The sequence below is a fragment of the Capra hircus genome, chromosome 14 (assembly GCF_001704415.2).
Source record: "Capra hircus breed San Clemente chromosome 14, ASM170441v1, whole genome shotgun sequence".
NCBI lineage: Eukaryota > Metazoa > Chordata > Mammalia > Artiodactyla > Bovidae > Capra > Capra hircus.
In genome coordinates, this window is record NC_030821.1 from 66089884 (window position 1) to 66106425 (window position 16542).

Genomic DNA, 16542 nt, shown 5'->3' on the forward strand with positions numbered 1-16542 from the left:
ATGGGGATCTTAGCAGGTGGGGAGCGTGGAAGCTGGGATTTCAAACAATCAGGTGGACGCTGAGTCCTGAGGAACAGGTGGTCTCTTATTAGACACGAGTTACCCAGTGACCAAGACTGGCATGCAGTAGGTAGTCAATAAATGTTCACTCATTTATAAATGTGTGTGGCTGGGGTTGATTGGGGTGGGCAGTAAGCACTTACTGAGTACCTACTGTATGCCAGACACTTAATACGCTTTATCTTAGACGATGGTCATAACAACTCTACAAGGTAGGTACTAACTCTATTGAAGTGAGTGAGACTAAGGTTCAGAGGGGCTGAATCACCTGGTCAAGTTGGACACAGGCAGATGGTGAAACCAGGGCTCCATTCTAGGGGTGTCTCTGAGACAAAAGCCACACTCCATCCATGACATCTCACTCCTTCTTCAAAGAGTTAAACTTCAGTTCAGTTCAGTTGCTCAGTCATGTCCAACTCTTTGCAACCCCATGGACTTCAGCACGCCAGGCTTCCCTGTCTATCACCAGTTCCCGGAGCTTTCTCAGACTCGTGTCCATCAAGTCAGTGATGCCATCTAACCATCTCATCCTCTGTTGTCCCCTTCTCCTTCTGCATTAAACTTCAGTGTTACTTGAATCTCTCCAGCAATGTCATTGAACCAATTTTTAAAGCATAACCTCTGAAGGAAGCCCTGAGAAAGTGAGGTGAGTTGTGCTCACCTTGGCAGAGAAGTTGTTATGGAGTCCAAGCTGGCTCTGCTCGTTGCATGACAGGCCAGTGAATCCTAGAGACGAGGAGTTGAGGCAGGGAAAAGACTTTAATCGATGAGCCAGCTGATGCGAAGACGGCAGCTATCACCTCAAAATAACCATCTTGTCAGGGCCTGGTTGCCAGGTGCTTTTATGGATCAGAGATGGGGAGAGGCAAGGAAACAAAGTAAAGAGACTATTCAATCCTTGTAAATATCCCCTAGAGTGGCAAGCCTCAGGCAGGGGGACGTGTTAGTTTCATTTCCTTAGAGTCCTTGCCAGGTGCAGGGCTCAGGTGATGTCCCTGAAGCAAGCCATTATGTATGTTTATAATAACAAAAAAGGGTTAAAGTCAGAGAAGCAGATCCAGTGTAAATTTGAATTTAACCCTTCCTGGTTACAAAGAGGGAGAATGTACTTTTGCTCAGTTGAGCCTTTCAGTACCTCTCAAAGGTGGCCACATGTCCTTTCACTCATGGGACAAGCCAATACCCACTCAGTTCATGCAAGTAGCTATTGAACATCTGCTCAGCACAGGATACCATGTGATACTGGACACCGTGCCAGCACTTTGAAGGAATAGATATATAATGAATGAAAGACTGAATGCTAGCCTCTGGAATCTTACCAAGTGGCAATTATAGCCCCAAGTGCCAAGGAAGCCATCAGAACATTTCTGTAGGAAAGATGCAGTGAGAATCATAAATTGCTTTAGTATCACTCTCTTGGGGGCAGCTGCAAAAATGATCACATTTTTATTTTCAAAAGCAACCTGAAAACACATGGTTATTGTGATGTCAGTCTCCTTCACAGGGAAACTTAGCATTGCAATGCCATAATGTCTGTTGGTGAGTTGGTGGAAGCCATTCTTTTCCTGTCCAAAGAATTAAGATTTTCTCTGGAACGTAATGTTCAAAACCTCACTGTGTGAGAGGCATAAAATACTCCAAAGGCAAAAAAGCGAGGAAGGAAGTTGTGGAATGCACGATATTTTTATGGCTCACATAAAAAAGAGCCATAAAAATATTATTTCGTGATCACAGTGCAGATGATTTAAGGCCGTGACTTGAAATGGCTCTTGATGTAAAACCCTGAGATGACAGTTTTATTTGGACCTTGGAGCCTGAGCAGTTAGTTTGTTCAGTCCAGAGACTCTCTCTAATCCCTCCTAGAGAGAGTGGCGCGCAGTGGAAATTTCCGCAGGACCCAGCAGCCGCTGTGTGGTCTGCATTACGCTGTGAAAGCGTCCATTTGCCTGAACTGCCTGGGAGGCTGTGACTGTGGCCTCTTTCCAGTACTCGCGTATGAAGGCAACAGTTTTTGCCTAGTTGCAAAGTCCACCCATCCTGCAAGCAGGCCTAGCTTCTAGCTCTGTGACACTGGCATGCTTCCAAACATCCAATAAAATAGAGGATGCAAGTCCATCACACCCTACCTTCTAAAGGTACTGCTTGAATGGCCTGGCAGGGAGCTCTGAGCCACTTCTGGTGAGACGTTCATGGTTCTGGGCAAATTATGTCGTTTGGTTGTCCTTTGGTTTCCCATCTGCATAATGGGTGCAGCTAATTTCCACTGTCACAGTTTGCTATGGAGGAAAGAATGATGTTATGCAAAATGGTAAGGATTCTTTTGAAGACCCTAGTCAGTTCAATACAGTCAGGTTAAGTAGCCAACAGCAGTAGAATTCCACAGGAATATTAACTTGAGAATCTGCTTTCGAGTATTTGATGACACAATTTTATTTGTTAACAAATGAAGAATCACTAAATCGCCTTCATCCTCAGTTTAGCCTTTCACTGGGCTTCCCAGGTGGCACAGTGGTAAAAGTATCTGCCTGCCAATGCAGGAGATGCAAGAGACACAGGTTTGATCCCTGAGTTGGGAAGATCCCCTGCAGGAGGAAATGGCAACCCACTTCAGTTTTCTGGCTTGGAAAATTCCATGGACAGAGGAGCCTGGCGGACATGGGGTTACAAAGAGTTGGGCATGATACCACAAGAACAACCAAATGGAGATAATATTAGCGTCTACTTGGTGAGGATGGATGAAGTTAGCAGTTTGGGCCAAAGGATCCAGGTTAAATCCTGGTTCTGCCACGTGCTCACTCTGGACAAGTGAGCATTGGTTTATGTTTCCACCTCCCAGAATTGTTGGGAAGTTTGAGCAAGACAGTGTATGTGATGCACCACAGCCAACACACAGAACATGCTCAAGGAAGGGTAGCTGGTGTCATGATGGAAGCACCACGCCGAGGATTAAGCTGGAATTATGCTTGCAAACGTCTTCCCTGGTGGCTCAGATGGTAAAGAGTTCTCCTGCAAAGCAGGGACCCAGGTTCAATCTCTGGGTAGAGAAGACGCCCTGGAGAAGGAAATGGCAGTCCACTCCAGTATTCTTGCCTGGAGAATTCCAAGGACAGAGGAGCCTGGTGGGCTACAGTCCATGGGGTCGCAAAAAAGTCAGACACAACTGAGTGACTTTCACTCTTACACTCATGCTTGCAAATAGGGTGGCAGTCAGGTGGGGTACTACTCAGGAAATTTAGGTAAGCTCCTCCAGGACAGGGAGTCTGCAAGCCTAGCATCCTGTACTTAGTAGTATGTTAATTTCCTTTGTTGCTTGAGTGTTGATCAGGTGAGCAATGCTGTTAAGGATATGTCCTCTTTACCCTTCCCAGAGCCCCCTCCAACTTGATCGAATGAGCCTTGGCTTTTCTCTTGGCCCCACCTTACAGGTCATTCCCGAGACCCTCTCCCCTACCTGGAACCAGATGCTCCTGTTCAATGACCTGGTGCTGCATGGAGACCAGAAGGAGCTGGCAGAATCCCCGCCCTTAGTGGTGGTGGAGCTGTATGACAGTGATACGGTGGTGAGTGTCTCAGGGCTGCGCCGACTCAGCTTCACCAAAAACACTCTGTTTTCAGCCACCTTCCTTTCTTTATGCGGTCTGGGATGGTGCCTGGATGCAGTCCTCACCTGGGAAAAACACTGATTTTACAGAACTAGGGAAATCGGTGACGATCATTTGTTTTACTAATGGGTTTTTGTTTTGTTTTGTTTTTTTGCTTAGATTACCCTTTAGATTACAATTAAAATAGGATCTGATTCACAAAAGTTCAATCAACATTCATTTCTTTAGGAATATAATTATTAAGGCCACCCACAGTTTTCCCCAGTCCCCAGTGGGCTCTATATTCTATTGCTGCTGGTAAAAAAAAGTCCATGCCTTTTGAAAACAGAAGGTCTTTACTGATCTCCCTGGCTGGAAGCAAATGGATGTATTGTCACCGATTCAGTCTTGTAACTGGATCTTCTTATTTTGGTTGTTGCTTCCAAGCCCTGAAACAATGCATTTATCCCCATCTCATTTCTGTTATGATGTTAGCCAGACCTCTCCAAAGATGTCTGTGTTCTGAAATGCTGGGCAGATTCTAAAGCTTACTGGAGGATTTTTTTTAATCACTGAAACAAATCTTTTTCTTTTTTAAACTAAGAAGTCTAAAGGGAAAGGCAAAGGCTTGTTTTAATGTTTTCTTTAATGTCTTTACCTCCTTCGGAGATTATGGAAGCACAAATATATTAAGTACAAGAGTTGTTGCAAGAAACCTTCCTAAAGCCTCCTCACCTCCTCAGAGCAACCTGGCAGCTCCGACCTTCATCCAAGGTCAGGAGGAAATTAGGATGGGAGAACTGGAGAGCATGAAGCCCCTTCTGGCTTTGGAGAAGAGGAAACAGAAGCCCAGAAAGGTCAAATGCCTTTTCAAGGTCACAGCTGGCTGGAGGCACAGCCAGAACTTGAATTTAGCCTCCTGTGTCCACTCTTTCCTGCACAAGTGGAGTGGCCACTGTGACTGTCTCCCTTTAGACATACATATACAGCTTCTCCTTGTCACTCTCTGGACTCCATTCCCCCATCTGTAAGTTTGGGCTAGGCGGTATATTTATGGGCTTCCCCAGTGGGTCAGTGGTAACGAATCCTCCTACAATGCAGGAGCCTCAGGAGATGTGGGTTCAATCCCTAGGTCAGGAACCCCTGGAGGAGGGTATGGCAACCTACTCCAGTAGATGTGTGTTCTATTGCTGTGCCTAGAATATAGACTTTCTGTAAAGAAAATAAGCACCTTTTTAATAGAGTCCATAAGAATATGATTCCAATCTTAAGTATTTTTATTTGACAACCAATAACAATAATCAAGGGCTGCCCAGGTACCTCATCACTAAACCTGCCTGCAATGCAGGAGACACAGGAAGTACAGGTTCAATCCCTGGGTCAGGAAGCTCCCCTGGAGGAGGAAATGGCAACCCACTCCGGTATTCTTGCCTGGAAAATTTCCATGGGCAAAGAGAGGAGTCTGACGGGCTACAGTCCAGGGGTTGCAGAGCTGGCCACAACTTAGCATGGACGCACACACGCACACATACAAATATACACAACAGCAATCAGTCATCATTAAAAACTGAGACCCACCCACCGGACTACAGTGGGTTTCCCTTTGTCTGTTTGCTTTTCAGACCCTCTTCTAGATCTCCATTCATTGATTGCCTTCCTGGGCCCCACCCCAAGCCACACTCTGTCCAGAAAAGCAAGCCTTCATTCTCACATCTAAAGGAAAAGAAAATGTAGGAGAGAAAGAAAATATGAACTTTTTTTTTGCACTTTCTTCCTTGAGATATGTGTTGACGTGCAAAAGATTCTGTTCACACCCGTGGGCTGCAGCCATCACAGTCCCATGGTGATGATCAAATTTTAGATTATGACTCTGCAGGACCTGGCTTCCAGTCTCAAGCTTTCTCTCGATACACGGTGCCTGTGCCTTTATTCAAGTCTGCTGGCTCTGTAAGAAATTAGTTTATATTTGGCATGCAGGTTGCTTGAGTTTATGTTTACTCTTTTTGTTTCCAGGGCTCGTTTTAAGTTAATTTGTCTGAGCTAAGATTATGGACAAAATAATTATGCAGAAGATCATTCATTTCATATCCAGCTGCCCTAACTCCACTCATCCCCGGAACAGGTCTGATGGTGCCACTGGATATCAGCAGGCAGCTTCCTTTGTTTGTTTTCCCCCTCACCAAGCTTCCTTTTACAGCCAGGAATGCAAATGCTGGTTCATGAGTCCAAAGGCCATGAAGCAGCACAGGTGTTAAAACCCAGCCTCAGCCAAAGAGAGTATGGGCCCTGTCCTTGGATTTGGAGGTCATTTATCCAAGAGTGAAAGCTCTTTCACTTTTGGATCAACAAGAGCTTGGATGAGTGCCTGCCCTGTGCCAAGGGGACATAGCAGTGAATAAAATAGGCAGTCCTGCCTGCCTGCCTGCGGCTTACATCACAGCAGTTCTTGAGATAAACAGCAAAGCAGCCCCAGGCTCCAGCCCCAGGCTGCTTGGGGTGGAACCAGAACTGGGAGCAGGCACTAGGAAAAGGCGGAAGATATACCATCAAGTAGTTCTTTGAGAAACTTACAAGCAAAGCCATTCTAATACTCTTTTACTGCCAAGAACAACTGGGCAGAATCGCTCTATTGCTTAAACATGCTGATCTTAATCACCATCATATTACTATGTGCTGTGCTGTGCTTAGTCACTCAGTCGTGTCCAGCTCTTTGTGACCCCATGGACTGTAGCCCACCAGGCTTCTCTGTCCATGGGGATTCTGCAGGCAAGAATGCTGGAGTGGATTGCCACTGAGGACTTACTATTTACCAGCTATTGTGCAAAGCACATACATTATTACATTAATCGTCATGGCCCTATAAACAACGTACCTTTTTTTAAAAAAGAAATTCAGCCCAGGCTTTACTGGGGCCCCTGCTGCAGCAGTGGGAGAGTGAGAATCAACAGGTTCCCTTGCTGTCTTGCTCCCTGAGAAGGAGGAGCAAACTTGTTCCTTATATGGGGAGAGGGTAACTCTGTCCTTAGGTGGTTTGCCCCCCACCTTAGGTGATGTTGTGTGCAGGGAACATGCTCAGTACCCTACTTTTGCTCTCAAAACAGTGTACTTTTAACCCCTTTTTAAGCATGAGGATCAAAATGGTTGAGTAAAGGGTCCAAGACCAGAGATCTAGGAAGTAGTAGATTTGGCGTCTCCAGCTCATGTTTGCCTGGGCTCCAAACTTGTGTTCTCAGCCACAATGGTGCCCTGCCCTGGAGATCTTTCGGAATGTGTGCTCCCACTTTATTTTCCTTTTCCCTTTCAAGTCTACCCTGGGTGATTATCTTCATTCCACTGAGCTCAATACACTGAAAAAAGATAGCCCCTAAGATGGTCTTCAGCCAGGAAGCCCCTGAGATGACCGTAGAGTTTTCCCTGGGAGCCCAGATAGATTCCATTGCTCCCCGAGCCTATGGAAAAGGACTAGTGGAGCTTAGCAGAAGAAGACAGTGAGACATGTAGACAGCAGTAGGAGGGAGACATGAGGTTGACAGTTTTGTGGCGATTAATTACAAAATCACACCGAGACACCAGGTAGGTGACCACCAGGGACAAAAATTCTTATCTTTTCTGCCCTAGGGAAAGCCAGAATATCTGGGTGCCACTGTGGCTGCTCCTGTGGTGAAGCTAGCTGACCAGGACTATGAGCCCCCCAGGCTGTGCTATCACCCCATCTTTTGTGGGAACCTCTCTGGAGGGGACCTCCTTGCTGTGTTTGAACTCCTGCAGGTAAGTGGACTGGAAGCGACAGCTGCACTAGCCGTCCATCTAGTCTACCCGGCCAGAGAAGCAGCCTCACAGGAGGTGCACATCCGTCACTCTGTGCCTGGGCCCTGCCTGCTGTCCTGTGTCTGGAGATGGCTCCTTCTGGGGACCTGGGAGATACCATTTAAGGACTCAGGTGACCAGCTATTCCCAGAGCCCCTGTTCTGCAAGTCAGAGTCCCAGGACAAAAGGTCCTTGTGGATTTGGCCAGCAAAGCTTGAGCAGCCCTGTGCTCCATTCAAACCATGAGAGCATATAAAAGGGGAAGGGAGCAAACGTTTGTGGACACTCCCACGTGCCCCGTGTTGTGGTTGTTGCCTCACATCCCTCTCATCACACTGAAATCTCCCTCAATCCTGATGAGGTAGGGATTATAATTCCCATTTTACAGATGGTAAACTGAGGATTCATGTAATCGATTGACTTACCTCATCAGTTAGTGGTTGAACTGAGAGCTGAGCTTAAGACCTTTAAAGCCTTCTGCTCCTTACACTCGAGTTCCTAATCTGTCCTACTAAGACTTTGGGGAGTTTAGGAACATACATCTAGGAAGAACTTCTCAGAAAGCAAAGGCAGGATACTTGGGGAGGGAAGCTGAGTCTGGTTGAATCATCAAGGACCAAATGGGACAGAGAGAGGCCCTGGGAAGAAATGACCTGGTGGGCCTACATCAGAGAGGTTTCTCTCCCTGACCATCCCATTCACTGAGGGCAGAGGGCACCTGCCCTTTGGATCAGATCAATCCTCTCTAGGAAAGCCTGTTTTCCAAAAATCCCAGTTTTAGAAAAATCTCACCTGGCACAGAAACTAGGAAGCAAGCAATCCTAAGACATAGCAAGTGAGTAAGAGGGAGGGTGTTAGAGGTGGATCCCATGGGTGTGGATCTTGTTCCCATCACTTACTAGTGTGCAACCTTGGGTTAGCCACTTAGTCTCTCTCTGTTTAACCTACAAAACTGGAGATGATAACTAATCTCCCTAAAGTGCCTGGCATGAAGTCAACATGCAGCAAATGCTACCTATTTTATTATTATTAATATTATTATACCATGGAATAGTAAAGCAGGATATCTCAGTCAGTTCAGTCGCTCAGTCATGTCCGACTCTTTGCGACCCCATGGACTGCAGCACACCAGGCCTCCCTGCGCATCACCAGCTCCCGGAGTTTACTCAAACCCAAGTTCATTGAGTCAGTGATGCCATCCAATCATCTCATCCTCTGTCATCCCATTATCCTCCCGCCTTCAATCCTTCCCAGCATCAGGGTCTTTTCCAAGGGTCAGTTCTTCATATCACAGGTGGCCACAGTATTGGACGTTCAGCTTCAGCATCAGTCCTTCCAATGAATATTCAGGACTGATCTCCTTTAGGATGGACTTGATTGGATCTCCTTGCAGTCCAAGGGACTCTCAAGAGTCTTCTCCAACACCACAATTCAAAAGCATCAATTCTTCGGCTTTCTTTATAGTTCAGCTCTCACATCCATACATGACTACTGGAAAAACCATAGCTTTGACTAAACGGACCTAGTCTAGTCCCATATGTTTCAGGATATCTAGTCCCATCTATTTCGGGTAAAGAAACTGAGCTGGATAGAAAGGCAATGGCTTACTTGATATGGCAGGTTGGAGCCTAGAATTCATGTATACCAATTCCCCCAAGAGCTGGAGGGCCTGGAGAGTATAAGAGGAAGGGACAGCTACTGAGTTAGACACACTTGTACTCAAATCCAAACTGCCCACGTGTGTAGCTTGGGAGTTGCTTAAGACTATTAGAGATGAGCTCTGAAGTACAGCTAATCAGACTTTGATTGTGGTCTGGTTTTGGCTCCATTTAAGGATGAACTTTTTAATGCTGGAATGGCTGCCTTGGAGAAAGAACAATCTATCTGTCGGGGAACTGAAGCAGGATGAACTTTTAAAGGGCCAGAGTGGCAGAAACCCAGGCATCGGCTTCAGTTCTGCAGCAACTGTAGTCTAGGAGGGGAGAAGAGGACTGGTGAAATCTTTGTCTTACAAATCTTAGGTTCTAGGATTCCAGGATGCCCAGTCAGGTGAAAGTTGAATAGAACCAGCTCTCAGCAGATAGATGTGTGCTGCACAGAAACATGAACTCTTAGCACTGAAAGAGTGACCTTCAAAACCAGCTGGTCCAGTCTTTCCTCAAGGGAGGGTCCAGGTGATTTTAGGCTGTCCATGAGTGATTTTAGGTCAAAACTGGGTAAAGTATTAAGTAATATTGAATTGCTATTGGTGGAGTTTTGCTTCCCCCCCTACCCCAGGTTTTTTGAGATATAATTGACATAACTTTGTGTAAGTTTAAGGCACTTCAGTTCAGTTCAGTCGCTCAGTCGTGTCCAACTCTTTGCGACCCCATGAACCACAGCACGCCAGGCCTCCCTGTCCATCACCAACTCCCGGAGTCCACCCAAACCCATGTCCATTGAGTCGGTGATGCCATCCAACCATCTCATCCTCTGTCGTCCCCTTCTCCTCCTGCCCTCAATCTTTCCCAGCATCAGGGTCTTTTCAAATGAGTCAGCTCTTTGCATCAGGTGGCCAAAGTACTGGAGTTGCAGTTTCAACATCAGTCCTTCCAATGAACACCCAGGACTAATCTCCTTTAGGATGGACTGGTTGGATCTCCTTGCAATCCAAGGGACTCTCAAGAGTTTTTTCCAACACCACAGTTCAAAAGCATCAATTCTTTGGTGCTCAGCTTTCTTCACAGTCCAACTCTCACATCCATACATGACCACTGGAAAAACCATAGCCTTGACTAGATAGATCTTTGTAGACAAAGTAATATCTCTGCTTTTGAATATGCTATCTAGGTTGGTCATAACTTTTCTTCCAAGGAGTAAGCGTCTTTTAATTTCATGGCTGCAATCACCATCTGCAGTGATTTTGGAGCCCAGAAAAACAAAGTCACCCACAGTTTCCACTGTTTCCCCATCTATTTGCCATGAAGTGATGGGACCAGATGCCATGATCTTAGTTTTCTGAATGTTGAGCTTTAAGGTTGACAATATGGTAGTTTGATATATGTATGTATTGTAAAATGATTACCACAATAAAGTTAATGAACACAGCCATCACTTCATGTGGTTAACCTTGTGTGTGTGTGTGTGTGTGAGTGTGTGTATGAGAAAGAGAGAGAAAGAGAGAGAGAGAGAGAACTTTTAAGATCTACTCTCATAGCAATTTTCAAGTGCACAGCACAGTATTGTAACCATAGTCACCACGCTGTGCATTAGAGTCCCAGAACTTACTCATCTTCCAACTGCAAGTTTGTGCCCTTTGACCACCCTTGCGCACTTTCCCCACCTCCCCACCCCTGTCAATCTACCAATCTGCTCTCTGTTTACATGGTTTTTCACTTTTCAGATTCCACATATAAGTGATGTCATACAGTATTTGTCTTTGTCTTTGACTTAGCTCACTTAGCATTGCACTCTCAAGGTCTATCCATGTTGTTGCAAATGGAATTTTGCCTGTTTTGATCCTTCTAGCTACTTATAATCCCTCTTTCAACTTGCAACCGTCTTTTTTAAGGAAGCACAGGCTTCAGTTTCAGTGCCTCTAAAAAAACATCAATATTATCTACAGAAACATTTCTCTGAGTCTGCTTGTTTGAACACCAGCCTCTCCAGACAAAGTGAAAAGAAAGTTTAAGAAATGCTACACATGACCTATTCCAATAACATTGTTTTGTTTTCATTGGTTTTCTTTTTAAAGTTACTTTCCACTGATGGCCAATGGCTTTTGTTTTACTTAGGAACCTGAAGTTTCTTTTCTGAAAATGAAATGATATCTAATGAAAATGTTTAGTAGATAATAGCACACTTGATAAAAGTGGTAGCTATTGTTGTTTAGTTGCTAAGTCATGTCCGACTCTTTGCAACCCCATGGACTGTAGCACGCCAGGCTTCTCTGTCCTCCACTATCTCCTGGAGTTTTCTCAGATTCATGTCTGTGCTATCTAGCCATCTCATCCTCTGTCACCCCCTTCTTCTCCTGCCCTCAATTTTTCCTAGCATCAGGGTATTTTCCAATGAGTTGACTTTTTTCATCAGGTGGCCAAAGTATTGGAGCTTCAGCTTCAGCATTAGTCTTTCCAATGAATATTCAGGGTTGATTTCCTTTAGGATTGAGTGGTTTGATCTCCTTGCAGTCCAAGGGACTCTCAAGAGTCTTCTCCAGTACCATAATTTGAAAACATCAGTTCTTTGGAGCTCAGCCTTCTTTATGGTCCACCTCTCAAATCTGTACACAGCTACTGAAAAAACTGTGTCTTTGACTATACAGATCTTTGTCAGTAAAGTGATGTCTCTGCTTTTTAAGTGGTAGAAGAAGGACCGATGTGAGTAAACCAGCTCTAGCGTAATGCTCTCATTTTACATGCAGAAAGCTGAGGTTCAAGTCTGGCTAGATTGGATTCAGTCAACTGCTCTTTTCACTGCACAAATCTTCCTGAAGGATGTCCCTTAATCTAGGGGTCCCCAATCTTCCAGACCATAGATTAGTACCTCCTGTCAGATCAGCAGTGGCATTAGATTAGAAATAAAGTGCACAATGAAAGTAATGCACTTGAATCATCCCCAAACCACCCCCCCACCACCACCAATCCATGGTAAAATTGTCTTCCACAACAAAACCAGTCCCTTGTGCCAAAAATGTTGGGGACCCCTGCCCTAATCCATCAGTGAGGGCTGGACCAGCAGATCCAGACAGGCTCTCTGAAGGAGAGAGCCTTCATTTGAGCTTTCTCCAAATGCCATGGTCCACCTCTGATCCTCCTTCCCTCCCTCCGCGACGAGCCGGGTGGACTATTGCTTCCTGACAGCCGGGTGGATGGAGGCAGCCTTGGCAGAGGCAAGCAGCCTAAGCAACACAATTCATTAGGGTTTCATGTGGACTTCCTTTCAGCTGATTCCTTGTCCAAAAAGTAATTTGAGCATCAGCACAACTGTCTCAGCAGGTGGATCTCATACAAGCTGAGCAGGCAGGTGCTGGAAAATTCCTTCATTGTCACCTGTGGCTCTCAGTGTCTATCTGTGAGGGTTTACCTTCAGCCTCTCCTTCTCCATTACTGAAATGCTGCCCTGTCTCAGAAGAAGGGTTTGGTACCCAGGTTCTTCGATGCCCCAGACTGAATGCCTTATCTCCATTTTCCTCCCCTACCCAGCTAGCTGCCCCCTGTCCTCCCAGTCCTGGCCCACACCCCCTCCCACCCCATTCTCCCACTCTCTGCCTTGAGAATTCAGACTCAAATGTAGTTCTTCACTCTGGGTCTATATCCATGGCTAGGCCAAGTGTTCTAGCCAGATGATCGTCCCTTGTTCCCATAGACCCTCGTTTCATCAGGATTGTTCCACCTGCCTCTTTCCTGGTCTAACCTACTCTAACCTACTCCTCTTTCCTTGTTCACTCAATTCTCCACATTCCTTCCAGAAGACAATTCTCTATACTACTCTCCTCTTAAGAAATGATCAATGTCTGTTTGCTTCTCACCTCCAAGAAACTTTCCTGAAGACTATATTTTTGGAACATGAGTTCCTCTGCTGCTGCTGCTAAACTGCTTCAGTCATGTCTGACTCTTTGTGATCCTATGGACCCTAGCCCACCAGGCTCCTCTGTCCATGGGATTCTCCAGGCAAGAATACTGCAGTGGGTTGCCATGACCTCCTCCAGGGTATCTGTGGTTAAAAGAAAGTTTGAGAAATTATTCATTGTTTTATATATCCCGTTTGGGGCCTTGAAATGCCCATTACCATAGTAAAGACTCTGAGAAGTCAATTACAAAGAAACTTTTGAAATTCTTTTTTGAAATTCAACATTTCCCCAATGTTTTTGAGTACAATTTTTTCTTTTTTTTGCATGACAACTCTTAATATTTCATGAAAAGAAAATGTAGCCCCTAGGAGAATGTCAGGTGTCCATAGCTTGGCATTTAAGCTCTCCCCAAATTAATTTATCTTCAGACTGCTTTTTCAGCCTCACATGTCAGCACAGTCACTCTGCACATACTGTGGCCTCTTTATAGCAGACTGTTCTGAATTCTCAGACCTCACCACACAAACGTCCTCGGTTTCTAGCCGCACTGTCATCCTGTTCCGAAATGTTTCCCTACTCTGCCCATCCTGACCCCTGCACTCTACTTACTATTTAGAAAACTGATCATCACCGCCATTCAGGACCAGAGTGGCCTCCTCCAGGAAGCTTTCCCCCTCCCCCACCTCAATCAAACGTGTTCTTCTCTTCTACCTGATGTCACTTTGCCTCTTTTTCGGTTTAATCCCGGCTTTGATAAAGTCCATTGTTTACAGGCTTGCCTCCCTTAATCTGTAGTTTTTGAAGGCAAGATCTACTTCACCCATTCATTCATGCACTTAAGTAAATATTATCCCGTGTCTATTTTGTCCCAGAACATTCCTAAGAATTCATCAGTGAATAAAACAAACTCCCTGACCTCATGGAACTTGTATTCTAGGGAAGGGAAGATAATGGACAACACTATGTAAATTGTAACATAGCAGCAGTGTGGCAAATGCTGAAGAGAAAGGGAAAGCACATGAAATATGAAGCAGGTGTGGTGTTGTGGGAGCGAGCAGAGTTAACACTTTAAGCATCCAGGGAAGGCTCCCTGAGAAAGTGGCATTTAAGCCAAGACCTGAAAGGGGATTTAAATATGCTTCTGGGATAGTTTCAGGAACTAGCAGTCCCTGAGCGCCTGTGTCCCATTGGAGGCTAAGATGATTGAAGGTTGAGCCTTAATCGTTGCAAAGATCTGTCCATTTCCAGCTTACTCTCATTCCTAGGGAGCTTGCTATGTGCCAACAAGTGTTGCCAAGTGCTTTGCATGCTGCCTCATCCATTCTTCACAGCAAGTCATGAATCAGATATCATTATCTTTACGTATAATGAGACTCAGTGACACTGTGTGACTATTTCAAATTCCACGGCTAATAAGTGATGACGCTCAAGACTGGTATCCAGCTATTATACTGAATGAAGGATAATGGAGGTGTGGACGACGGGCTGGGGGAGACAGAGAAAGGACCAAGGCTTCTGAGCATCAGTGATTTTTCAGATGGGCAGGAACTAAGATTAGGGTCCTACACAACTCCAAGTGTGGCACCCCCTTAAAGTCTGAGCCTGGGTCCCCTGTCCTGTCCTGCCGCTGGAACTCCTTCGAGGTCCTGTTACGTTAGATATATCCTAGGATATTAGAACAGTCAGGCTTTTGGACCAACTGACCCTGATCCTTCGCACTTTGCCTTCATAACAATTCCTTATCATACCCTCCTGAGTAACCGTACACTATGTAGTTTTATAGGCCCACAGCCAACCCATTTCACTCTGAAAAAGCTGGGAGCAAAGTCACTCAACCTCCACCATGCTGTGGGATCCTTCAAAGTTTTAGTTGCTCAGTCATGTCTGACTCTTTGTGACCCCATGGACTATAGCCCGCCAGGCTCCTATGTCCATGGGATTCTCCAGGCAAAAATACTGGATTGGGTTGCCATTCCCTTCTCCATGGGATCTTCCCAACCCAGGCATCAAAGCTGTGTCTCCTGCACTGCAGGCTGTTTCTTTACTATTTGAGCCAGCAGGGTAGCTTAAACTCTTAAGGGCATCTTTGAGGTGCTTCCGGAATGAGCTTCTTTAGGGCATTTCCCAGGTTAACATCTCAGCAGCCCCAAGATGAGCAGACACGTGGAACTTTTTAAAGCGCATATAGCAGCACCATCCTCTGCCACCATCACAGCTGTTCTGTGGCTTTATCTTTGGAACCACAGGAGCAATTAGCTTTCTCAAAGAGGTGATGTTTGCAGCCTGGATAGCTCATCACCAGGCAGTGTTCACCTCATCTTTTCCAAGCTTCTTTTTCTGGTCTGGCTCATTCTGCAGCTTCATTATCTTGAGTCTATTTGGCATTCCCAATGACTGCTATCTTCTTTTTCCGGGCTTCTTTCTAATTAACTGAACCACATCTGCTGTTGCCAGCTAGAATTTGTCTGCAAAAAAGAAATGGTGATATGTTTGTACTTTGCAGGTTTTGATGAGCAATTAGACTTTTTCGAGCATACGGAGCTAATGTATCAGTCAGCCAATAAACATTTATCAAGAATCCATTGGAGTTGGAGCATCACTTGAGGGTCTGAGAAGGAAATGCAGTAAACAAAGGCTTCCTCTTGGCCAAGTCTGACAAACTCCCCCATGAGGAAAACTTCCAGCTCCAAAGCAAGGGTCAGCTGGCCCAACATCTGAGGCCCAGAGAAGGAAAAGGACTCATGCAGGGTCACACAGCGCAGCCTGGTTTCTGGACTCGGTCCACCAAAGTCTGCACTGAAACTGGGAAGACACACTGTGTGCCAAGGACTGCAGAGTAGAATGGCTCAGTGTGCGCTGCGTGCTAAGTTGCTTCAGTCATGTCCCATTCTTTGTGACCCCATGGACTGTATCCCGCCAGGCTCCTCTGTCCATCAGATCCTCCAGGCAATACTGGAGTGGGTTGCCATTTCCTACTCCAGGAGAATCTTCCTGACCCAGGGATCGAACCCGCATCTCTTAGGTTTCCTGCATTGGCAGGCAGGTTCTTTACCACTAACGCCACCTGGGAAGCCCCAGTGGCTGGGACCAAATCAGCGGTGGCTTCTTAAAAGATGTGCGTGCTGAGCTGGGTCTTGAAGGTAATGCACAGTAGCTCACCCAGGGAGAAGTCCCTTTCCATAGGAGACTTTCGAATTCCTTTGTGTGAGAGTTCAGTAAAGCACAGTGATTGCCTTCCTGCAGTTTCATTCACTCCAAAGGCACAGGAAATGACACCTTCATCCCAGAGGTCTGCCTTCAAAAGACTTCATTTTCTATTTCACTGATTCCGATGTAGTGTCTGTGTGGTTGACTGAATCTCCTGTAGCGCATACTAGGGGAGCAGTGAAATCTCAGAGGCTGGAATCCTATCAGAGTCCCTCTGCCATTCCACATCTGGAGTTCCTGTGCCATTAGATGAGGCTGTGAAGCTCCATCTACTTGTCTTTTTCCCCTCCCCACTTTACTGTGAGCTCACTGAAAGCTTATGAACCTATTAACTCC

General features: G+C 45.7%; 1 protein-coding gene across 1 annotated transcript in view; it reads left to right on the forward strand.

Annotated features, from left to right (window-relative positions):
• The window catches only part of FER1L6 (fer-1 like family member 6), a 132253-nt gene that overhangs the window by 60884 nt on the left and 54827 nt on the right, over positions 1–16542 (forward strand). The window contains exons 20-21 of the mRNA XM_005688861.3: positions 3486–3620; positions 7260–7409. Of these exons, the coding sequence (XP_005688918.2) occupies positions 3486–3620; positions 7260–7409 (285 nt within the window). The remainder of the gene's footprint in view (positions 1–3485; positions 3621–7259; positions 7410–16542) is intronic.